The sequence below is a fragment of the Chenopodium album genome, chromosome 5, assembly GCF_948465745.1.
Source record: "Chenopodium album chromosome 5, dcCheAlbu1.1, whole genome shotgun sequence".
NCBI lineage: Eukaryota > Viridiplantae > Streptophyta > Magnoliopsida > Caryophyllales > Amaranthaceae > Chenopodium > Chenopodium album.
Window position 1 is genome coordinate 18,312,818 of NC_137838.1, and position 25,581 is coordinate 18,338,398.

The 25,581-nt window shown below is 34.2% G+C and overlaps 2 protein-coding genes and 1 pseudogene across 2 annotated transcripts; 1 reads left to right on the top strand and 2 right to left on the bottom strand.

The window, feature by feature from the left end:
- The first annotated feature begins 1,056 nt into the window (after window positions 1-1,056).
- Window positions 1,057-2,320, top strand: LOC145630544 (uncharacterized). Its single transcript, XM_081682794.1, has 4 exons — window positions 1,057-1,277; window positions 1,354-1,449; window positions 1,536-1,655; window positions 1,800-2,320. Exons 1-4 carry the CDS (start codon window positions 1,092-1,094, stop codon window positions 2,145-2,147), a joined length of 750 nt encoding a protein of 249 aa, XP_081538920.1. The 5' UTR covers window positions 1,057-1,091; the 3' UTR covers window positions 2,148-2,320.
- A 17,013-nt stretch (window positions 2,321-19,333) lies between these two features.
- On the bottom strand, window positions 19,334-20,747 carry LOC145630545 (putative aspartic proteinase GIP2 pseudogene; annotated as a pseudogene).
- Window positions 20,748-23,336: 2,589 nt separating this feature from the next.
- LOC145632695 (uncharacterized) lies at window positions 23,337-24,932 on the bottom strand. The gene is made up of 4 exons (XM_081685041.1): window positions 24,357-24,932; window positions 24,127-24,270; window positions 23,782-23,893; window positions 23,337-23,734 (listed from the first exon to the last, which is right to left on the bottom strand). The coding sequence occupies exons 1-4, from the start codon at window positions 24,930-24,932 to the stop codon at window positions 23,337-23,339; spliced, it is 1,230 nt and encodes a 409-aa protein (XP_081541167.1).
- Between the last annotated feature and the right edge of the window lie 649 nt (window positions 24,933-25,581).

Consider the following 25,581-nt stretch of genomic DNA (forward strand, 5'->3'; position numbering starts at 1 on the left):
CTCAAATTTGGTACAAAATGGTGGCAATTATAATGTACCAAGAAGGTCAATGAGCTCTTCAAATCAAATTCAAAGTATGGGGAATTGTGACTTACCTAACCAAAATGCCTTGGGATCCTTCAATCATTTAGAGCATTGTCAAACACATGATGATAACATGATTTCCAATGAAAATCAAATTCAAAATGAGTCAGAGGGGTGTATTTCACCACATGTTCGAGGTATAATTAAAAAATTGTTGTTGTACTGTGCTATTATGTTTTCATGTCTTTTTAATAACTTTATTTTATAAATAAAGCTGGTACGTCAAGCAAAAGGAAAAGAACGACAAATTTAGTAGGAAGGATGAACATGACTTTGGAAGCAACAAATGCTCTAGATCCACCTATTAGAAGGGACGAAGAAAATAGAGGAGTTGGTGAAAATGCTAATCGTCGGCAAGTAGGGAATAATGGTTCGATACACTCGGTTGTTAATGGAGAAACTTCACGAGATGGAGAAGGTAAAATAAGCATATTATTATTGTGAGAACGTTTTCTCTTTTTTAGCTTTCTTACTAGCTACAAATAATATTTACGTTGTAAAGTTTTTAATAAAAATCAACTAGTATAAACGAAAAGTAAACTTGAAAATACGGTAATCTGACATTCATGTAAATCTGAGCAAATATTTTGAATGGAAAATATGATTTGAATTGCAAAACATGGTAATAGCGACGAGCAAGGTGAAGCAAAGAGGCGAAAGGGGAAAGTACAAAAGCTATGTAGTGGATATGGAAATCAAAGGGAAAAAATCCAAATTACAGGTGTACATTCCAGATGACATTGACCGGGCTATCGGTGAAAATGCCCGTCATTTTGTGAATGAGTGTGGTCGTGTCGTGAGGACAAGGGCTCCATTGAATGTAAAGAGTTGGAAAGAAGCTTTTGGACTAGCTGGTGATGTGATGTGGAAGGAAATTGTGGTAATTTTGTTCTTTATTGAACCATGTTATGTATGAACAAAGACCTTGTCTTATTATTTCATTTCTTATGATTAGTTTATTTTTGTAGGAAAAGTTTCAAGTTAAAGAAGGTAGTTCCTACATTAAGATGCAAGCTTTTGCCATCGAAACTATGCAACGTCTTTATAGGTTATGGAAATCTCGATTGCACTACTATTATAAGAATGGAGGGTGTGGACAAAATGATGAGGATCGCTTAAAAAATCCTCCACCAGATTTACCTCAAAATCAATGGAAACATTGTGTGGAACGATTTAGCTCTGAACCTTTTAAGGTAAAAACTATACTATGTCATGTAAATAAAATATATATTATTTTGTCGCTTCATCTTAATTGTAATGAACATGTAGGCAATGAGTGAAAGAAATTCAAGAAATCGTCTTTCTGTGAAAAGAACTAAGCACACTACTGGCAACAATTCATTTGCAGAAGCTGAACATGTATTGGTAAATATTTAACCTGACCACTAATAATATACGACTTTATTTACTTAATCCCAAATCTTGGTTAAACTGAAGTATTTTTGTTTTAGACTTGTGAAAACAATGGTGTAAAACCATCAGCTGATGTGATTTGGATTTTCGAGCACACAACAAAAAATAAGGAAGGACAACTTCAGTGGGCTGATGATTCTCGCTCTAAGGAAATTTATGTAAGTGCAATTTAAAAGAGTTATTTACAGCATCAATTAGTTGGTACTTGCTACAAGTATATTGTTTTTATGATACCATTCTTGAAACCAACAACAAATCTTATTAATAATTATATTTACTTCAACAATTGATGCACATTTTAGGACCAATTAAAAGTTGCAGTTGCTACTCATGGGGAGTCGATGACACAAGAGGAGATTCTTTTGGATGTTTTGAAACCCAGATCTGGTTACTTTCGTGGGAAAGGTACAGCCTTACGTGGTTATAGTAAGGGAACTAGACAACACCTTGAGCAGCAAAAGAAGATTCAAGAGCAAGATGAAAGGATAAAAGAGTTAGAAGAGACTCAAGAACAAACAAAAAAACAGCTACAAGAGACAGTTGAAGCAACATCAAGGCAACTAGAACAACAAAAGCTTGATATGCAACGTGCAATGGATGCAATGAAGGAAGAATTATTGCGAGAATTTTTAAATAAAGGTACATGCTAAAATCTATTTCAAAAATGATGTCATAGACCATTTACTTGGAGATAATAATTATATGTTTTATAAAATTTTTACTTGACGATTAAAATTAATTTAATTTTGATTTCAAGGTACTGTTTTTTTTCCCCTTATTGTCCTTAGATTTTATAAGTTCTTTTAGACTCCATCACATTGATAAGGATGTTTGAAATAGCACATGATTAATCTTAAATATCTCTTTATAATCATATTATGTATTATGAAATATGTAGTATTATTTAAATCATATGATACTGCTTTATATACCCTTACACATGCACTTGTGCACTTGCAGGTTGTTGATGTAGATGAGTACATAGTAGGAGAATGCTTTTGGAGAAAGTGATGGTAAATGGTAGAATGTGTTAGCTTAGATATATTCATATGATAATGTAATATTTTGTGACAAAGGTGGATGTACCTTTTTGGGATGATGGTTGATATAACTAGTTAGGATAATGGTTAGTTTTATTTTGGATATGAAAAGTCTGAAAAAGGATATATATTGGGAAAATCTTGACGATGAATGTAATATTTTGGATATGAATGTTGAAATGATATAAATGCTACATTTTGGAGGTAATTTTCGGATGATATGATTAAATTAATGCCTTTTCAATTTATATGAAATATTACATATTTAATGAATTTATTGAAAAAAAATGTTTGGCAACAATTTTTGTCGTTGCTGTAAATGCATAGGATTATAACAATATAGTGAGTTTTAGCAACAACAAATGTCATTGTGAAAATACTATGCATTTAAAGCGACGACAATTATCGTTTTAATAAATGAGTATACTTATATCATGAAATACAATGTATGGCAACGACATTATTTTAGCAACAAAAAAAGTCGTTGTGTAAAACAGAGTTTTAGCAACGACAAAAGTTGTTGTCATATTTTTTTGCAACGCCCACACGCGCAACGACCATGCAACGACAAAAGTCATTGCTAAAGTGATTTTTTGCAACGACAAAGGTTTTTTAGCAACGACATTTTTTGTTGCCAAAAATGGGTTTTCTTGTAGTGAGAGATGGAGAGAAAAGGGAGAAGACAAAAAGAAAAACCTTCAAAGAAATTGAAAAACCTATCAATGGATGCTAGGAAAACCCTCCCAAAGGAAAAACCCTAGAGGGAACCACAATTTATAATTTATTAGTACTTTTGGTATGCAATTTACTATTTATTATTAGTATTTTTAGGCTGTAATTTGCTAAATACAATCTTTAAATGGCTAAAATTGGCAATTTTTCTTTTACTTTAAACCCCACTTAAATTATTTATCATTTCTCTCTTCCATGATCCCCACTTAAATACTAGTACGAAGTAATAAAAATATCTATTCTCTCCATGACGTATCCAGGGTTTCAGAAGTATGAGTTCAGAAGTATTAAAAAAATAACATGTAGGTCCTTTGTTTGTTAAATTGCAACGTTGATGATTTCACGATTACCAATGCACGTTCTATAACCTAAATATCTTAAGATCAAATTTGTAAAAAAATATTAATAGTTGATATCATTTATATATTTTTCATGACAAATCTAACAAGATCCCAGTGCACTATTTTTTTTTCCAACGCATGAATCACAAAAAAATGATAATCAAAGTAGTGTACGTGTAAATATTGTAAAATTATAAACATTGCAATTACAAAGAACATAGGAAGTATTAGTTAAATTTTAATAGATTATTTCGAATTCCAGATTACAATGAATGACATATAACTTAATTCAATGAAATACAGTTAGAAAAAAGGGATCTACAAAAGCATTTAGCTTTTCATATATTTTGGAGAAGCAAGTTAGGGAGGAAAAGTAGTTAAGGTAAAGGGGTTTGATATTTTGGGCTTTTTAATGAGCTATTTGGGATATTGGGAGTTTAAAAAAGTAATTAAAAAAAATGCATTTGGAATTTCATATACTACCTCTGTTTTTAAACACTTGCCCCATTTATTCATGCGCGGAGTTTTATGAGAGAATGGAAAAAGTAATAAAATTTGAAGTTTGTGGGGTAGGTAAAAGAATAAAAAATTGTACAAAATAAAAGTAGTTGAGAAAATTTTAGGAAAGAAAATATGAAATTAATAAAATATAATTTATGTAGGGTCCATTAGGTGACAGAATTGTTTAAATATTGTAAAAGATTTCCAAATAAGGAAATGGACCAAATATTTAAAAACGGTCGAAAAATAAAAGTACAACAAATATTTAAAAACGGAGGGAGTGCTTTGAAAAGAAAGTTAGGGAGATTTTTTTAATTTTTTATTTTTTTAATTTTTTTTTATTTATTTTAAACACAAAAGGAAAGCATGTATTACTTGGTCATAGCCCTATAAACTATTACATCCTAACGTACAAAGAATAGCTTATATGCAAAATGCATTAACATAGTCAAATCAATGTACCTTACTACTATGCTTCTAATATTATTTTTAATACAATCATCCGTAGATTAAAAAGTCCAACTAGATAAGACTAAGGGCCTGTTCTCTTACGTTGAAATTCAGTTCAGTTCAACTCCTAATTTCCTTCTCTTATAAAATATTCATTTCATTTTATTTCAGTTCAGTCAATGAGAACATGCCCTAAATGGGATGAGGGGTAGGAATAACATAAAGATTAGTTTCATGAGAATGACAGTCATTTCTCTGTTGTTAAGGAGTCTAGCAACATCAATAATCACAGCTGCAAGTTCATGATACATATGATCCCTTTCTTTGTTAAGTAGTATAATAAATCTTGCTAAGTCGTTGGATCGAACCCACAAACTTGAAGCCCAAGTGTGCAGGTGTACAGTTACTCTTACCACGGAGCTATGCTGGCTTTACTATTTAAATTTTGCGGACAAGTTGCTTACATCCGTTTTTTTAATTTTTTTTTTTTTTTTTTTTTTTTTTCAAATAATGGGTTTAATGAACCCTCTTGAACCCACCGTGGATCTGCCATTGATTCTCTCACACAGTTTTTCTTTTATGGTTTCATCTTACTTTTACTATGATGATTTTAATCTCTTAAAACTTCAAGCATCACCAAGTAATGTTTTTTTTTTTTTTTTTTTTTTTCAAAAAATAAAATAAAAACGAGGGAGTACCATTGAAAGCTTATGTAATACTATTGCCTATTGGTTATAAATTGATACTATTTGCACGTAGTTAGTATATATAGTACCACTGAATGCATATATAGTACCACTACATACATACATACATACATACATACATACATACATACATAGTACAACTGAATATTCACTGTAATATTTAATCTGTTGGATTTTGGGAAAACTCCCCAGTCTCAAGTGTGTACCATTGATCAATATATATAGAGTTTTACAGAATATCGTAAACCTAGTACAATAAGGATACAAAATATATACAATATTATCATACTCTGCGACAAATATTATCATGACTGTTAATATCTATCATGATTTTCCAATGGTACTACTCTAAATTTAGGATATGCATTTACGTGTAACTATATAATTGTTTTTGCATGATTCTTCCTTTAAATACCCTCGTATATCACCCTACCTAGTTATACGCGGACCACTTATTATAATTGTTTTATAAATTGGATTGCCTTTGTCTTATATACTCCTTCCCTTCTTTCCTTGCAAATTACATTATATTTGATCTGTTATTGTCTCCATGTTTATCTTTAAATCATATGGAGTTGATATTTTTTTTATAAAAAAAAAAAAAAAAAAAAAAAAATTTAAATACATGTAAAAAATTTTAAAAGACTAATAATAATACTTAAATGAATCTAATATATTTGTTTCAAAAAAAAATAATCTAATATATATATATATATATATATATATATATATATATATATATATATATATATATATATATATATATATATATATATATATATATATATATATATATATATAAAATAGGCTTTTTGAGAGCATTTGGCACGCCACATAAAAAAAAAGGTATTATTTTGTAATGAAAAATTAGATTAATAATTTATTTTAGAATTAAAAAATTTAGACGCCACCTTAGCAAAAGTGACGAATAAGATTTAAGAATTTTGACATATAGGTAAAAACAATGAATAGAGAATAATTTAAATTTAAATTATTTTTAAAAACCAATAATTATCTTCTCTATAAAAAACAAAAAAAAAAGTAATAATTATCTTTTTTACATATATGGATGCAAATTTTTTATCGCAAATATCTTTAATCTCTCCCTAGAAAATATTGACGAATAAAACTAAATCTCATAGACTAATTTCCCATAATATTTTATAGTTAAACGATTAACATTTTAAACCGAACGAATATTAAATAAACGCATAGACAAAAGACTTATTTTGATCAATAAAAAAATGAGATTTGTCATTTCTTTTTTAAATTAAAAATTTAAATTGTCACATAAGCAAAATTAGTGAATAAAGTTTGGGATTTTAAATTCAAGCGTCACATAAAATAAATAAACAACAAAAAATAAATTTAGTGTTAAAAATTTAAAATTATCTTATGATATTAGAAATTTTATCCATATATTTAATGAATGATCTTAAAAAATATACACAATTTTAAATTAAATAAAATGATCACTAGAACCATGCATCGCACGGGCTTGCATCTAGTATATATAAATAAAGTAGGCATTTTTGCAGAGTATTTGGCGCGCCACATAATAAAAGGTATTATTTTGACCAATTTAAAATTAGATTTGTATTTTATTTTTGAATGAATTAAAAAATTCACTCGCCACCTAAGAAAAAGTGAAGATTGATAAAAAAAAATTATCACAAAAACCACAAATAAAATTATAAAAAAAATATTGATAAGTGCACAAAATTATACGATAAAATTTGATAATAGCTTTTACGCTATGATTAAATTATAATCAAAATTATTAAAATTTAATTAAATTAAAAAAAATAAGTGAAAAATTATGATACCTATTATTATAAGTAGACGTATCATACGACACTAGTAAAATTTTGAATCAATACAAATCCACATCAAGTGAAATTTGTGTTAGTCATTTTGTGTCAGTTTTAGATCATAATTTTTAACTTAAGTTTTAAAATTCATGTTTAAATTTATTTGTAATTATTACTTACATTGTGTTAGTTGGAGTGCATGACGTAATGATTGTATGCTAATGTTTTGTTTATTGCTTTTGTTATCACATATATGTAGATTCTAAATGTCTAAATCAATTTAAGAATTAAATTCGACCAAAAATGATTTGAAAATCAATGTACGAGTTTTTAGCCTATTTGACGTACTAAACTTCTGCAAATAAGATAACTTAATAAGTTCAAATATGATCCTATTGAACGAGGAGGTATTTTTTTTTTTTTTTATAAATGGTATACATAAATCAATTTTTTCATAAACATGTTTAGTTTTTTTTTATTAAATTTTTTATGAACAAAAACAAAATTGGTGATTTAGATGGCTTAATCAAGTTATTAAATTAACTTAATTTCTAATTTTAAAAAATACAGGGTGATTACATTCATGCCTCAATTAAAGCCAACTTTGTTCAACACTTTTGTGCAAAATTGATTGAATGAAAAATTTACTCCGTTATTTACTTTTTAATCGTTCCAAATAAGAAGCAATACCACGTTTTTTAACAACAAAATTATGATTCAGTTTTTCTAAACTACTGTTGTTCTAACAATTAGGATGAAGTTAGTGATTCTAATGAAATAAAAGATAAAAGGTATATATATGCTTTTTTTTTTATTATTATTTTTAAATTATGATACTTCTTATATATATTTATGTGTATCTAATAATTTTTGTTACGTGTGTTTTTGTACATTTTTAATATGTTTTTATCAAATTAAAATTTTTATTAGAAGGAACATAATCCCTTCTTATTAAGTTAATGAAAAATTTTCACATAATTAAAAGCATGTTCACATTTACTGAACAGAGCTGAGCTGAATTGAACAGAACTGATTGGAGCTGAACTGAACTAAATTAAGCTGAAATGAATATTTTATGAGAGAGGGAAATTAGGAGCTGAACTGAATTGAAATTAAGTAAATGTGAACAGGCCCTAAAACTAATGAATAATAAAAACCATCCTTTTCTAGAAAGCAAATAAATCAAAATATTATATGCTTTAATTAATAATAGTATCTTTGCGTGAGATTTAACATTTTAATACTAGCATTTAAATTATTAAAAAAATTGAAAATTATCTTTAGATATTAGCATATTATTATTTTTTTTTAAAAAAAAAATATCTTTTGATATATATTTATGGTTTTATCTAAATATATCCAATTATAATGCACGAAAAATTTTACCCTATTCAAACATTTATGTGAAATTTATGTCAACAAATTTAAATAAAAAAAATTGTTAGAGATTATCCTAGAGATTAACTGGGGTTTCCTCGAAAGAAATCACAAAAAATATTCAAAACAAAATATAAAAAAACGTGCATTGCATGGGCTTTCATCTAGTATACATTAAAATTATCCTCTAGAAATCACATAAACTATCAACTTTGTCGGTTAATTAATGAGAAGTTGTAGACTAATGGTCAAAAAATGATAAAATTTAACTTTTTAAAGTGTGATGAAATACTATGAAACAAATTGCAAAATATTTAGCATTTATTTTTGGCAAAAATTGTAAATAATATAAAACAGAGGTTGTATATGAAATCAAGGGAGTGATGTTAGCCTAATGTACATCTATAATTGTACCTTTGAGAGGTTTTTTTTTTTTTTTTTCCTGACAAAAGATACTATTAAAGAAAAACAGGATTACAACCTAAACAGACTAATACATGAACACAAAAACCTACACACACTAAGAACTAGTACAGGAAGATCAAAGATAACAAAATACTGAAAAGATCGTGCAGCAAACCATGAGCTGCGGAGCCTGGACAACCCAGAAGACCATACCACATCCAAACCGAGGACCAAGAGAAGCTGAATGAACTGAGACAGTCGAGATGGACCAAGAGCGCAGAGCACGAACCTTGAAGAGAACCCGAACTGGCATTGAAAGCGACGGGAACTCATGATGGAAATTGTTGGGAGACAAAAGAACCCAAAATATGCACCCTGTTGCTGAAGAACTAACCTATGACACCGTTCCACTCCTAGGGACCGAAAAACATAACTGCATCCTAGGGGTCTTGGAACAAAACCTATAGAGTCATATACTCTAATAACTCTATGAGAAATCGTGCATCCAATTGCAGGTTTTCTTCTTGCAACTCTACTGACAGAGAATGCAAGAAAATGGATGACTTTGCTAAACCCAAACATTAAAGATGGGTATCCTCCTTCAAGATATTGTTTAATAGCGATGAATGACTTTGTCATCACCCAAACTAACAATGGGATGATAGCAATTGTCTGAATGCCCATATCATCCCATAACCCAGCAACAAGAACAACAAACCAAACCCTTCCCCCAAAACCACACTTCTCCTACAAACTCCATATACAGGGAAGACCATCTAGCTGCGCAATTAACTTCACCCCCTGGAGAACTGTATTAACTATCAGGGGAACATCTTCACACCCCGACAAGGCTCCAAGTAGGACTACACACCCAACGAAAAAGGGGTCGTTTAAATTTACAACCCACAAAACCCATAAACTAGGCTCCAAAAACCACGACAACACTTCGATAACTTCCAAAACTAAAAGTACTCTAAGATACTCTAACTCATGACTAAGCAGGGGAAGAGAGTTATTTAAAAACAACAATCCAAGCAACCAAACACACAGCCTAAACAAGCACAACATAAATAGACTAAAGCAAAACAAAAAATAAAAAATAAACCAAAGGCAAAACAATTAAACAACAAACCAGGACAAAAACAACAAAGACACTAACAAAGGGACTCCTGAGACCAAGAAGAAGCAAAGGTACCCAATATTACTTCACCGGCAAAAAAACGAACCCCAACCAGTCGTCAAGGCCAACGCTAGAAGACCGCTTTCCCCAAATCAAACCTTGGATTTAGGGACAAAATCCTATTTTTAACTTCACCTTTACCGTCGGGAAAACAATTAACTAAATTCCTTTCGACGGCGGCATTAAAAATAGCCTTGGCACTTCAATTCGTTGGTTAAATAGAACTAAATCACTTGACGATACCCCGAAACTCCGATGAACGAGCTGAGAAGAACTAAACCTCCCTGCAACTTCCTTTATTTACTTCACCAAGAGACCCAACTAACGAAAACGAAACAGAAAAAAGGAAGGACTGGGCTCACCGGCGACGGCTAGGCGGAGCGCGCCAGTCGCCGGCGAGCAGAAACTGAGATTAAGGAAAGCGATGGGAGGCGGTGGAAGGATAGGGATAAGTTAGAGAGAGAAAGTCTCTATCTTCTTTATTGTTGTACCATTGAGAGTTTGTTGAACATCATTGGAAGTTTTTGTAAGTACCACGAGTCCACGACTTACTTTACAACCCAATGGCACTACTTTATACTTCCTTTTTTTTTTAATTTTTATTTGACCTTTTTTTTTATTACGTCTGTCAATACAAAACTTTAGCGATCAATAACTTTAATTCTTCATATTTAAAATTTATAAAAGTTGTATATTATGATAGTACTTATTAAAACGAATTCAAAAAGGTCCCACATCAATATATTTTTCCTTACATATCATTCACAAAAGACGGTCAAAGGAGGGTGGTGAATAGTGTAAAAGTCAAAACGGTTCAAATAAAAAAGAACGGAGGAAGTGGTTCCTAATAATTGCTAAATTGTCATAATAGGTATTTATACCAAATATCTAGTTCCTCTGTTTTTTATTTTTTTCCGCATATACTTGGGTTAAACTTTAGAAACTGTAACCATAAATTCTCGTAAATCAATAAGTGATAACATATTTATGTGACATATTGTTTAAAATCTCATTGTATATTTTATTAACGGTTATTTCACCAAATGTCACTGACTACTTTAAAAATTCACCAAATGCCATCAGGTTTTTCAAAATTCACCAAATGTCACTAACAAACATTATATTATCATGGTGTGCCATTAATGAGGCATGTCCGTTAACTTTCCGTTAATACAATTCTTAATTCACCAAATGCCACTGACTACTTTTGAATTTTCATGAAATGCCATTATTTATATAAATTATTTATATATATTTTTCGTTAATTTTGTTTGCTTTCTTTGTTACCCTTGTTTGAACACAAAATCCCCAACAAACAGTGTGTTGTGTTTTTTGGTATCTTTTTTATGGATAGATTCTTTGTTATGTTTTGGGAATTTTGATGTAAACGGTAAAGCAATTTTCCAGCACTTGATTTAAACATTAAGCAATTATGCTTAAATGAATGTTCAATTTTCCACTTTATTCAATTTAATTGCAATTACAATAGTTTACTTTAACATTACGGTCGCAACCATTACATACTACATCAGTAAACCTAATTTAAAAACAGAATTGAGAATTTTTTGTTGGTGCACTAGTAGAAAAAACCTCATTTGTAACGGGCACAATTAAATTCGTTACAAAAGAGTTTTTGTAATGGGCCATACTCATGATTATGCAAATAGAGGGCTACTTACTATATGTGTTCTAAGTATCAAATTTATACAACAAATTGAGTGTAACAGCTAGTTCACCCCAAATAAATTCAAAAAAGGTGAAACTAACTGGTCGTCATAACTCATTAGGTCATAGTTATATTGTGTAATAATTTATATAAATAATGGCATTTCATGAAAAATCAAAAGTAGTTAGTGGCATTTGGTGAACTAAGAATTGTAGTAACGGAAAATTAACGGCCATACATCATTAATGGCACGCCATGACAATATAATATTTGCCAGTGGCATTTTTTGAATTTTGAAAAACCCGATGACATTTGGTGAATTTTTAAATTACTCAGTGGCATTTGGTTAAATAGCCGTTTTATTAATATCAAATTTTATAATTTTTACATCAATAAACTTGAAGATACATGCATTTAAACACGTGTTGCACTCTTGCAAACTGCAGCAAAAAAACGACCGAGAGAGTAATAATTAGCCGCTAAGAATACCTCTTCGGTATTGTATAAATGGGGATAAATGGAATATAAAAGCTACAATGTTTTACTTCTTTTTTTTTTGACAAGACGAACTAAAAAAGAAAGATGACAACAAAAAAATAATAAAAAAACTTAGAAAGGCCAGAACAAAAATTGACGCTGACAAGCTTTGGTAGCCAACCAATGAGCCGGAGCAACCCACTGACGAGGAACCTTCCGAAGTTCACAAGCAGAAAACCTGGAAATGACATCCCTAATATCTTGAAGTAACCATAAACAGGAAATATCTGAACTTCTTGTGTCATGGAAAAAAGAAACCAAATTCGAACAATCAGTGTAGATTAGTAAACGTCGAAAACCCCTTCGATCTACTGTTCGGAGAGCCCAAAGCTAGACAAGCTTGTAATTCTGAGTGAATAGCAGATGATGAGATAAAAGCTCTTGAACCTCCCCCAATTACCAAATGTGAGGTAGAATATCTGAATATCTAACCCGCACCTGCAGAATGATCCCGCGCTTTGAACGCACCATAAAATATCAAAGTAATATCATAGTCTGACCCAACAGAACCTGTGAGACAGAGAGACAGAGGAACAAGGCGAAGAGTAGCACCAGAGCGCGAACTGGATAAAGATATTGAGGCTTTAAAATCAGAGACTGCCGAAGTCCGTGAAACCCAATCTTGCATAAAGAAAAGAACCAAATCCGGAGAGAGAACTGCCTGACGAAACACCTTGTGATTCCGAGCTATCCAAATAGCCCAAAAGAAAGAAACCAAACTGACCAAAATCTCCCAAGATTTAGATTGCCGCAAAGAAACCACCAACTCTACAAACCAGTCGGAGAAAGATGTATCTCGATTCATCGTGATTGTAGAAAAAAGAGGTACTGAAATCCAGAGAGAAGAGACAAAGGGACAGTCTCGAAACAGATGATCAATGGTCTCAGGACCACCTAGACAGAAAACACAAGTTGACTCTACAGGAATTCCCCGATCTTGTAGAATCGTTGTTAACGGCAAAGCATTGTGAAGAAGCTTCCAACAAAAACACTGCAATTTTGGTAAAAGCGGCAGACACTAAAACCATTTCCACCATGAAGGAGGGAAAGAAGTTGCTTCACCAGAAGAACTAAGTCGGCGTAATTATATTGCATACATATGCCGACTTTGTGGTGAACCTACCATCCCTAGTAAACTTCCAATATACAAAATCATCCATTGGTTTACTAGGACGTTCCATAGCTAAAATACGATGGGCTGTAGAGGAATTAAACAGCCGGTGCACCATATTCGAATTCCACGCGTAAGAACACAGATTAATGATAGAAGAAACATGAGACGGAACACGTGTCTCACCATTGTCACAAAATGAAATAGGTTCTCCAGGAATCCAAGAGTCTTCCAATATGTGAACCCGAGACCCTGAACCAACTTTCCAGGTAATGCCTTCAGAAAGATGGACAAACCTTGATGCAGACTTCGACAACCCCTGGAGGAGCCTGGGATCCTTCTCGTCGAAAAGAACTGAAGAGAAGGGTATTTTGCCGTAAGAAGCCTGGAAACCACCAATTGGGGATTATGTTGAATGCGCCAACACTGACGAGCCAAAAGGACTGAGTTAAAGGAACTTAGTTGACGAATGCCTAGGCCTCCCAGACCCTTAGGAAGATGCAAAAGAGCTTTTGAACGTAGAGCCAAACCCCGGGAACCTGAATTCGACTTCCACCAGAAACGAGCTAAAAGGTTGTCCACTTTGAAGCAAATTGAAGAGGGAATCTGGAAGACCGAGAGAATGTGATTGAACGAGGCGACGAGAACTGAATTGATAATAACAAGTTTCGCAGCTGAAGAGAGTCCCAAAGAAGCGAAAGTTGAAATACGCTGAACCACCTTGTCAATCAGAAAACTAAACTCCGAGACTTTACTACGTCCAAGTTCCACCGGTAAGCCTAAGTAAGAACCAAGGCTAGCTTTACACTGAAGCTTCATATTACTAGCCAGAAAATCCCGATAATCTGTTGGAGTATTGGGACTAAATTTGACAAAAGACTTCTGAAGATTAATCACCTGGCCTGACATGGAACAAAACTCGGATAATAGGGTCGTAAGATTCTCGCACGCCTCAGGTGTAACTTGGAGAAATAACAAAGAGTCATCAGCGAAGAAAAAATGTGAAATCGCTGGAGCACCCCGAGCAATTGAAATGCCTTTAAATAAGGATGCTTTTTCAGCCTTTCGAAGCATGGCTGACAGAATTTCCATACACAAAACAAACAGATAGGAAGAAAGAGGGTCACCCCGACGAAGACCACATTGAGGATGAAAAGCCTCTAGGGGATTCTCATTAACCAGAATCTGATAAGAAACCGTAGTAACGCATTTTCGAATAATGTGAATCCAATAGGGAGGGAAGCCATAAGCAGTCAGTAACCGAAATAGAAAGTCCCAATTGATCCTATCATAGGCTTTATTCATATCCAACTTTATGGCCGTAAAAAACCGCTTTCTTGCTTTTGACCTGTTCATATAGGAAATAACTTCATGTGCGATTAAAGCATTACCCGAGAGAAGACGCCCTGGAACAAAAGCATTTTGGAAGTCTCTGACCAAACTAGGCAACACCAAACAAAGCCGACCCGTGAAAGATGGATGTTTTACTTCTTATTTTTATAGCAGAGGATTTTTAGGCTGCATAGGGTTGGTAAATGATCAAGCCTCATTGCTTGGGCCTATAGGCCTTAAGTGACTTGGACTTAATATGTAGAAATGTCGTGGATTGGTCCCAAACGGAACATGTACAATTTATAGCTTTGGAATAGACCTGGTTATTGGGTAGGGTCAGCCCCGTATCTGAGATTTTGGAGGCCCGGGCCAAAGATATAAAATGGGCCCTAATTAACAAAATAAATAATACGAGTATTATTATAAAAAAGTTGGGTATGCAATTTTATTTGATTTTCCCAGTTACATATTTAAGAAGATTAAGTGATTAATAATCTTTTAAAAGTAGCAATTTCATATATAAGTTCTTAACCGCAAAATCACCACCCCACAAAACCCTCACCTCGCAGCCACTAAGGATCGATAACTTGGTATAGGAAAATTAAACAAATATTATAAAATTACATAATTAGACACTCCTATGATTTATGAATTAAAAATGAATTTACAAATTAGGATCATCTCCTCTTCGGTAGTGGTTCAAGCCAACCAATCAATGTGACTTTATTCTCCAATTTTGAAATCATTTATACAGATTAATGAAAAATTAATGGACAGAAGAGAATTTGGCGAGTGATGGAGGAAGAGTTACATACAATTAGATTAATGCCCGTTGAAATTATATAGTGAATGGATCGTTGTTGAAAATTTTCAACTTCAATTGAATCATTTGACTAGAAATTGAAAAAAGATACATTTTTTTTGAAATTATACTACCATGAAAAGGGAATTGTAATTTAATGATTGTATTTAAGGGGTGAATTAAATTATTCACTTTGGAAAGTGAAGTGTTTAGGCGGGAAATTAGGGAGGAAGAACCAAAATTGGGTTTTTATATTCTTTCATATTCTCTGACTTTATTGTATTTTTCTTTTTCTTTTTTTTTTTTTCTTTTTGGGGCCTTCTATTAAGTGAATTTGGGCTTCTCAAGTTGGGGCCCAGGACGATTGCCCCAGCAGCCCTGCCCTTTCTACGGCCCTGGGTAGGGTAATCCAATAGTAATAGGATTAGGGTCAAGTTAAAAGGACTTTTAATGAATAAGGCCTAATTATATAGGGTCAATATAAGGCCAAAATGATTATCAAATGTAATAGACAAAGACAATAAATAATGTAAAAGAAAATTACATAGATTGATATTTATGTTATTCATATATACCTAATAATGGCGTTGTTCAAAATTTATTTTAATTTATAATTAAGCCATTATTAAGTACATATGAATATCAATTAAAATAAATATTGAACAAATCCATTATTAAAATAAAACTAGTGTGTAGCCCGGGCGTTGCACCGGTTGTTACTTTATTTAGACCTTGTGATTATCAATTATATACATTTATTTTCATGTTTATAACATAGCTTATGATTGACTTATATGGTTAAGTAACTATGTTTTTTATGAAAGGTTGGGTGCTCGAATCCCCTTATCATCATTTTTTTTATATGAAGCAATATTCTAGTTGATTGAGTAGTGATGATGTAGCATAATGAGAAATGGAGTAGGTGACGTGGCATGGTCTACGTGGCACATATACGTTCTTAGTAACGCCTTTTAATTATTAGTACAGATAGATATTGAACAAAGTCATTATTAAGTATATATGAAAACAATTCATCATAGAACTAATATATAAAACTAAAACTTTTAGCCAGGTCACGAGATAGCGACACTTGGCGTCCAACTTTTCGCCAAGTGTCGTGCCACGTTGAATAGATTTAAATAGAATTCATAAGATAAAAAATTAGTTTAGAATTCTATTTGGATAGAATTTTAGGATGAAATTGTTAGTTTAGAGTTTTATTTTAGATAAAATACCAATATTTCAGAGGTACAAATCATATAACTGATATATAAAGCTTAATGTTTAGCCAGGTCACGGGACAAGTGGCGTTTCAACTTTTTGCCAAGTGTCGCGCTAGGTTGGATATATTTAAATATATTTTATAAGATAAAAAAGTTAGCTTATAATTCTATTTGGATAAATTTTTATGATAAAATAATATACTTCACAATCTAATACGAAATAGAATTTTATTACTATGTAGACCTGTCAATTAGGGTCGAGTCATGAGTCATATCGAATTGGGTCATTTCAGGTTACGAATCAAGAAATGTTCAACCCATACCCAAAGTTTTGGGTTAGGGTCAATTCAACATGCTTTGAACATTTATTTAATTTAATTTATTTTTTGCTAATTCAATTTTTTTAATACTCCCTCCGTTTTTAGATACTTGCTCCATTTCTCCCCGCGTGGAGTTTTAGAAGAAATTGAAGAAAGTAATAAAATATGGAGGTAGTGGGGTAGTTGAGAAATAAAAAATTGTAAAAAGCAAAAATATTGGAGAGAATTGGAGGAGAGAGAACATGAAATTAATAAAATATGATTAATGGTAGGTCCACTAGGTGAGAGAGAAATTAATTAAATATTATAAATTTTTTTCAAATAAGGAAATGGAGCAAGTATTTAAAAACGGCCGAAAAAGGATAGTGAAACAAGTATTTAAAAACGGAGGGAGTATGTACGTTAAATTGAACATTTTGTACTAATTTTGTATCAATGAGATATTTTAAATTTTGACATATATAGTGCTGTCAAATTTCAAACCGAAACCGTTTAACTGCCCGAAACCGACCGACCCAAATGAGAACCGAACCGATTAAAAACCGATTTTTTTGAAACCGAAAACTGACCCGAACCGTATTTTAGTAAACCCGAAACCGAATCGACCCGAATAATGTTAAACTGTATAAGAACCGAACCCGTTAACAAACCGAACCGAATATAAACCGAACTTAAAGAAAACCGAACCGAAAAAGAACCGAACCGTATCTAACCCGAAACCGTTTAAACTGGCAAAAAAATCGCTTACACCGAACCGTTAGCAAACGGCTACCCGTTTGAACCGAACCATTTAAAAACCGAACTGATGGTAAACCGAACTGGTTATAAACCGAACCGTTTATGAACCAAACCGCTTCTAAATCGAACCGTTTACAAACTTTTTTATATAATTAAATGGATTTTTTTTTTTTTTTTTTGACGGGGATATAATTAAATGGATTAAATATTAGAAATCTTAGAATATTTTTTTTAAAATAGCAAGGCAAATCATTCATTAAGGTCTTAAGGATAATCAGTGTTCACAAACAAGAGCAAAACAAGCAGGCTCAGGCCCTGCCTCAAACTATTAGCAACACTACTGCCTCTAGTCATGTATACATTTGAGGTGATGAAACTAAATGAACAAAAAGCTTGTAATATTAAGTACCAAGGCTTGGCTGAAGGCGTAATAAATAAAATTAATTCACAGAGACTATTAAGCATATGATTACATTGATTCTGTGAGTAATAATGAAATAAAGATGGGAGTGGGCTAGTGACATGAATATACTATTAGGCTATGTTTTAATTCAGACTCAACTATAATTTAGTAAACTTGAAAAGGAACCGATATGAATAACGTTAAAGTGGTTAAACAATCAAAGAACCGAACCAGTTATAAACTGAACCGAAAAAGAACCGAACCAGTTATAAACTGAACCGAAAAAGAACCGAACCAGTTATAAACTGAACCAAAAAAGAACCGAACTGTTTCTAACCCAAAACCGTTTCCAACCCGAAACTGTTTGAACCGGGATAAAAACCGTTTACACCGCACCGTTAACAAACCGCAACCCGTCTGCACCGAACCGTTTACTACCCTGACTGTTTACAACCCGAACCGAATTAAAACCGTTTAAGAATAAACCGAAACCGAATCGAACCGATAACTATTTAAACCGAACCAAAATCGACCCGTGAGACAATTAAACCGATTCCAAACCGACCCGATTAAATACCGAACCGATTTCAAACCGAACCGAAACCAAACTGTCAAACCGTTTTGACAATGCTAGACATATAAAATATAAATTTATCTTAAAATTGAATAAATAACCCGGGCATCGCACGGGACACAAAATTAGTTTATCTATATAATTATTTTTACATTATTTATTTTCTTTATCGGAAAAATATTTTGCCACTTTATTGACGATACCCAATAAAAGCCATGTATATTAAAAAACCTTTAAGCTTGATCCTAACACTATTATTTGTGGGCTATCTTGCTATCCAATAACCAGGTTTTACTAAAGAGATGAGATTCTAATTAGCTGATTAAACTTAATAACTTATCAACTTAACACGATTTAACCCATTAACCGACTTTAGTTGAGACGATTATAAAGCTCTTTTGTAGCATAATTTTAAGCCATTATATAGGGCTTGACGTGCTGGAAATTAAACCAATTGATAGGGCCAAACATCAAGTGCATAATATTTCTCACTTCTAATGAAACTTGTACGTTCCCATAATGCTGAACTTATTACGTAGTATAAGGCTTGTCATGAATTTCACAACTTTTTTTTATTACGTTCTTGTGTTAAAATTGCCAACTTCCGGATTCATCATGTTACTTGAAAATAAATTAAACAAGCATAATCTAAGCCTTATTTCTAGACTTATTAATTATTGAAAATTTTACAATGCATTAGAAGTGAAGTTGAAGAAAGAACATCTCAACCGATCATAAATCAAGGAAGAACTAAATCCAAGCCTAGATTTAGCCAAATCAAATTGTAGCAGATTATCCTCAATTTGAAACCCTCCTATCAAAATCGACGTCCTCGGGTTTTTACCTCCATCTAATATACCAAGACAATAGGCGTTATCACTAGCCCTAACCATGGAGTTAGTCGCGGCTATCCTCCAAAACACCTTCTCGCTTTGCAACACGAGGTCGATGTCCGGTACCACGGGCCCGATCCTCGTGTAACTTAACGAGGTAGGGTCGTAGCACAACGTGAATGGTTTAACTGGGGGAACTCTTTTGGCAGGAAAAGATGAGTTCCGTAGTTGTCCGTCGAAGGCGGCCGTGACCGCCTTGTAGATAGAAGATTGTAAAAGAGTGTAAGGGTGATTAACACTTAACATGGTTCCACCGTTACCTTTACGATTTATAGATAATAAGGAGTTGTTAAGTGTTACATTTTTATTTCCAACTTTGATTCCTTGAACTCCTATGAAGAAGTTGTTGGGTCGGGCCGAGTTAGCGATGATAGGAGTGTAGGAAAGCAAGGTTGTGGCATCTACCCCAGGGAAGAAATTGTAAGGCCCGTCTCCGATAAATACGACACCGTTTTCCCTAAGTGGAGGTAAGCACAACGCGAATTTTCGAGGGAGACGAAAAGATGAGGAAAGTTGAGAAGGGAGAGATGTTTTAGAGTTCCCGAGACCAGCAACTCCGGACACTCCTTTCGCGAGGCCTTGTAACAAGGACATGGGCGCGCAAATAAAGAGGTTGTTGGGCATGGTGACGAGTTGTCCCGGGTTAGATCCGTCAGTGGAGTTGATACGGATAACATCGGTAGCTAGCTCGCCACCTCTACGTGGAGAGACGTTGGTGAAGGGGTTATTGAGGGAGAGAGTTCTACATGTGTTTTTGTTGCACCCGGGTTTGAAGGGAGTAGGACCGCACGTCCTACATCTTTTGGTGTTGGCAAGAATGCATGGAGGAGAGCCGCAGGAAGCGGGGCGGTACGTCGTGGAGACGTAATGGTTGCCGCAGAGTACCCATGAGATTGGTGTGCTTAGGTCTAGGGTTAAGAGTACGGGTACAGGGGGAGTCCTCTGGATTAGTTTGGTTGTGTATTGGAGTGTGGAGGGGTCTTTTGAGACGGTAAGGACTAAAGCCTTAGGGCGAAATGCAGTCGAGGTTGAGGTCAAAGCCGAGGCCGAGGAGGTTGTGTAGATGATGTAGGTGATGAGGAGGATTGAGCAAATGAAAGAAGCCATGTTAGACAAGCTAAGGTGGGATGTGATGAAGTATGAGAGTGTTGAAAAAGAGATGTCACAATTTAAAGGGGAGTGTTGGGAGATTTAAATTAATGAAAAACATGATAGCCTGGTTGGTGGTATTATGTCAATTTGTGTTATTTTAGTATATACAAACCAAGTTGTTAGATTGAAATTGGAGAATTAGAGAGGTTCCAGCTAATGAAAGTTGACATTGTTAAATAAAGTGTAACATAAATTTAGATTATTATGGGAAACACAAACCTGCAAACCGGATCTAATTTGGCAGTTGCAAGCAAGAGTAGTGTAGTTGCACTATTATAACATCGTAGTTTTTTAGCGTATAGATCATGTAAGGACATATTGCTTTTTATTTATTTATGGATTTTTTTTGTCAGAAACTACCTAATACAACCTAAAATTTGTGAGAAACTATCTAATAAAAAAATATTGTAAAAAGGAAATTTTCATTTTTACCACCTTCAAATAACGACTCTGTCGAATTTACCACCTCAAAAAAAAATAAAAAACATTTACTTTACCACCTCATAAAAAAATTAAACATCAGTTTTACCACCACATCTGAGCTCAGGTGACGGAAAACGCTTGTGGGGCCCAGCATAACGGCTAGTTTTTGATTTTTTTTCCAAAATTCTCTCGATTTCCCTTTTATTTAAACCTAGTTCTTCATTTGTACACCAAATTCTTGAAGATTGGAGATTAATTTTTGCGAAATTCTTCAGAAATCAGTATTTTTGGGCAACCTTAACAGTCCCAAACCATCAAATTATCAAACATTCAGTTGAACTCCTCGACAACAAACATAAAAAAGGTAAGCAATTGTCGTTAATTCTCTAGCAATTTTTCGTGATTTCTGTTGTAATTTTTTGCAATTCGTTGCATGATTATGTTGCATTTGCTAAGAGTAATTGAAATTGGGCGTTTTGTGAGGTCAATTAAACCCCAATTTCAATTAAAATACTTAGGGTTCATGTAAGATTAAATTAGAGTGGGGGTTTTTGTTATGTGAATTGGCTACTGAAATTAGGGTTAGATTATGGTGACTGTGTTCAAATACAATTAATTTCATTCCTGTTCTTACTGAATTTCAGAAGGGAATGTCTTCAGTTAGCATGTCAACCTCAAAGGAGAAAAAAATGCCAATGTGGAGTTCTAATGTCTAGGTTGACTGCTTGGAGTAGGGAGAACCCTGGACGCAAGTTTAGGACCTGCAAATTCTATGATCCTGCGACTGAGTCAAGGGGGTGTAAAGCTTTTGAGTGGGTGGATCAACCAGATGGAACACCTTGGCAAACAGAGGTGATTAACAACTTGCTGTTGGACAAGAAACTAATGAAGGGAGAGCTGAATGACATGAAAAGGGAAGCTGATGATGTTAGTGGACAAAGGAGGTGCTTGCTCAATGAGATCGACAGCTTGAAGATGAAATGCAAAGCTCTTAGCTCAGATAGGAAGAAGATGACCAAGGAGGTGCATGGCAGCAATGCAACAACAAAGAAAATGCTCACAGTACATGCTATTGTTGTGTTTTGTTGTTTTGGTTTGGTACTGGCTATGTATTTGAGATCTTAGGTTCATTTTGGAATTCTTAGAAACAAAAAAATCCCCAACTTATGTTGTCTTTTGTTGAATTATTATGTGTGGATGTTGGGATGACATTTCTTGTACTACTTTTGACTAAATCAATGAGAAATGGAACTTTTTGGTAGAATCATATCACATTTCATATTAGTACTTGCAACACAATGTTGTTAATTGTTTTACATTGGCTGAGACAAAAGTTAAGGCACCTCTGTGCAAAATCATTGTCCAACTACCAAATATACTGCCTACTATACACATGAGTAGTTAAGAAACTAGGCTGTCTATTACAAAATACTGATGAGTAGACAAAAGTTCATAGTTGATTGAGATCCTTGTCCTTCTTGCTTCTCATTACATGAAGCTTGGACCTGGTCTGTACTTTGACTTGGGGAGGGGTAGTTGCTGGCACTCTTGTGGGCTGACTCAGGCTCTTCTTGCTCCTGGTAACAGGTTGAGTTGGCAAAGGCTCTGTTCTTGTTGCAGGCTGGCTTGACACAGCAGTTGCAGGTGCAGCATTACTTGACCCAGCCTCTGCTGTTGTTAGAGACTGATATTGTGGCAACTTCAGTGCAGCCTGCAATCATAGTATGACAAGACTCAGAAACAAAGCAACAAAATACACTCAATTCACAAAATACACAAAATACCTGTCTTGCTGCTTTCTCTTCACTTTTCTTCCTCGATCTGTTCCTTAAGGCAAGGAGTCTGCATCTGTGGCCTGCCACCCTTTGGATTTGTTGCAGGTGGGTTAGGCTGTTCTGGTGCTTCTTCAGCCTTGCATGTTTTGGCAAAGTGGCCAAAACCACCACAGTTCTTGCATTGTTTCTTAACCTTTGGCTTCTTGCCCTCAGGTGCTGCAGAAGTGCCCTCCCCTGGTTCAAGCTTTCTCTTTTTTGCCTTAGGTCTTCCTGGCTGCACTTTCAACACAGGTGGCAAAGGCTGTTTGAGCTTGACCTTTTCCCAATGCTTAGGGCCAGGCATTGGCTAGATTGGGTTCTCATATGCAGCCAAGTATGTCACCCTATAGTAATGTGAGTGCACATACAACTCAGGATCATCCCTTTTGTCCATTATGCAGGCAAATGCATGGACACAAGGTATTCCTGTCAACTCCCATCTAAAACAAGTGCATTTTCTCTCTTGTAGATCCACAATGCACTGATCATCCTTGTATTTCACCTCATAAATTTCATCCCTTGAAGCTGTAACCTCACATGTCCTGGCATACTTCTCCAACCCATCAAAGACCTTGTTGACAAATGGGGTTAGTAAACCTTCCCAAGACTTTGCTACCTCCCATTTGTCATTACTCCTCTTCATCATATAACTTCTAAGCCATTCCATTTGAGTTAGAATAGGCTTGTCTCTGGCATCTCTAATCACTGCATTAAATGTTCACACATGTTGTTTAACAACATGTTAGACTTGCAGTTTGTAGAGAAAGCATGCCTTGACCAGTGCTGGGGGTCAATGTTTGACAGCCACTGGTATGCTTCTTCATCCAAGAAATTGATACTTTCCATAGCAACCTCAAACTCAAACTGATACAACCACACACATGACAACCATTCAACACAACTTAGACACACATGACATATAGTTTTCACAAAATAGAAACACATGCCATTATGAGCAAAACAAAATGTAGATAAATGGGCAAAATTCACAAGTATTTGGCCAAAAACCAAACTGATACAAGCTAAACACAAAATCACCTAGCATACATTCTAGTTCACCATAAAACTGACATAAAAGAAGCTAAATAGAAGCTTACCAGAGTGCTTGCCCTAGCAGCAGCCCAGAACAATTCCTTGAAAGTTGCACCATGAAATTTCAGTTTGAAATTTGACCAAATATGCCTCACACAAAATCTGAGCTCAGCTTTGGGGGCCACATCTGCAAATACTTCTAAGAGACCCTACACACAAGGAAAAACCAACAAGTTAGTGTCCTACTTTTACAAAATAAAGCAAAGTCAAGTAAACACAAACACAGCCCACTTACTTTCTGTCTGTCAGACATAAAAGTCAAGCCATCTCCTTGCTCATACACACAAAGTGCCTTGAGCAAACTCTCTAGAAACCAGCACCAGCTGTCCTTGTTCTCTATCTCTGCAGTTGCCCAAGCAATTAGGAAGATGGCATTATTGCCATCTTTTCCAACTGCAACCAAGATCTGCCCAGGGTATGCCCCTTTTAGATGGCACCCATCCACCCCAATTACTGGTCTGCAACCAGAAATGAATCCATCCCTAAGTGCAGCTAAGCACACAAACATCCTCATAAAAATTGGCCTTTCAATTTGACCAATATCATCCACCACCACATTACACTCACTCCCTGGGTTCCATTTCAGCAGTGCCTTCCCATAGTCCCAAAACTTTGAGTACTGCTCTGCTGAAGACCCATATATTATAAGCTTTGCCCTGCTTCTAGCCAACCAAGCCTTGGAGTATGTAATTTTGATCCCCAAGTCATTCAAGGCCCTGTCCTGAATCTGTCTGATCTTCCATCTGGGGTTGCCCCTGAACTCCTCCAAGTACCTGTCAGCAAGGAACTCTACTGTCACCTTGTTGTTCATTTTACTCCTAACACACCTATGCTTCAGCCTTAGTGTCTTAATTTGCCAAGCCTCTGATTTCATAAGCCTTGTTGCATAGAACTTGAACCTACACCTAACACCCTTAGTACATGTACACTTCACTATCCTACAACTGTTCTTGTTATACACACACTTGCATTTCCTTTAAAAATATGCTGTCAGCCTCTTTGAATCATTGTGAAGAAGGTAATACTCATACCTATTTTCAATTGCATGCTGTCTCAAAGCTTTTCTCAGTGTTTGCACATCACTGAACCTTTGACCAACTACAAATTTGATAGCCCTATCAAAGTCTGTCTCAGGGTTAAACCAAGTAACACTATCCTGATCATCATCTGAATCACCTTCCACACTCTTTAGCTCATCAGAATCACAAGTTGCCTCCTCTTCAACCCTCACTTCAATTGACTGTATATTTCTTTCTATGTCAAACCCTGTGTCCTCATCATCCCTATGATCCCCTCCCTCAGTAACTCCCCTCAAACTGCCTTTCACCTCACTGTTGATATGCTCTAAATTTTTCTTCAACCACTCTTCATCATCATTAGAGTATAAGTCCTCCTCTCCCTCATCAACTTCTAACTCAAAATCACTCAACTCAGAATCAGAAGACTCTGTATCACCATCC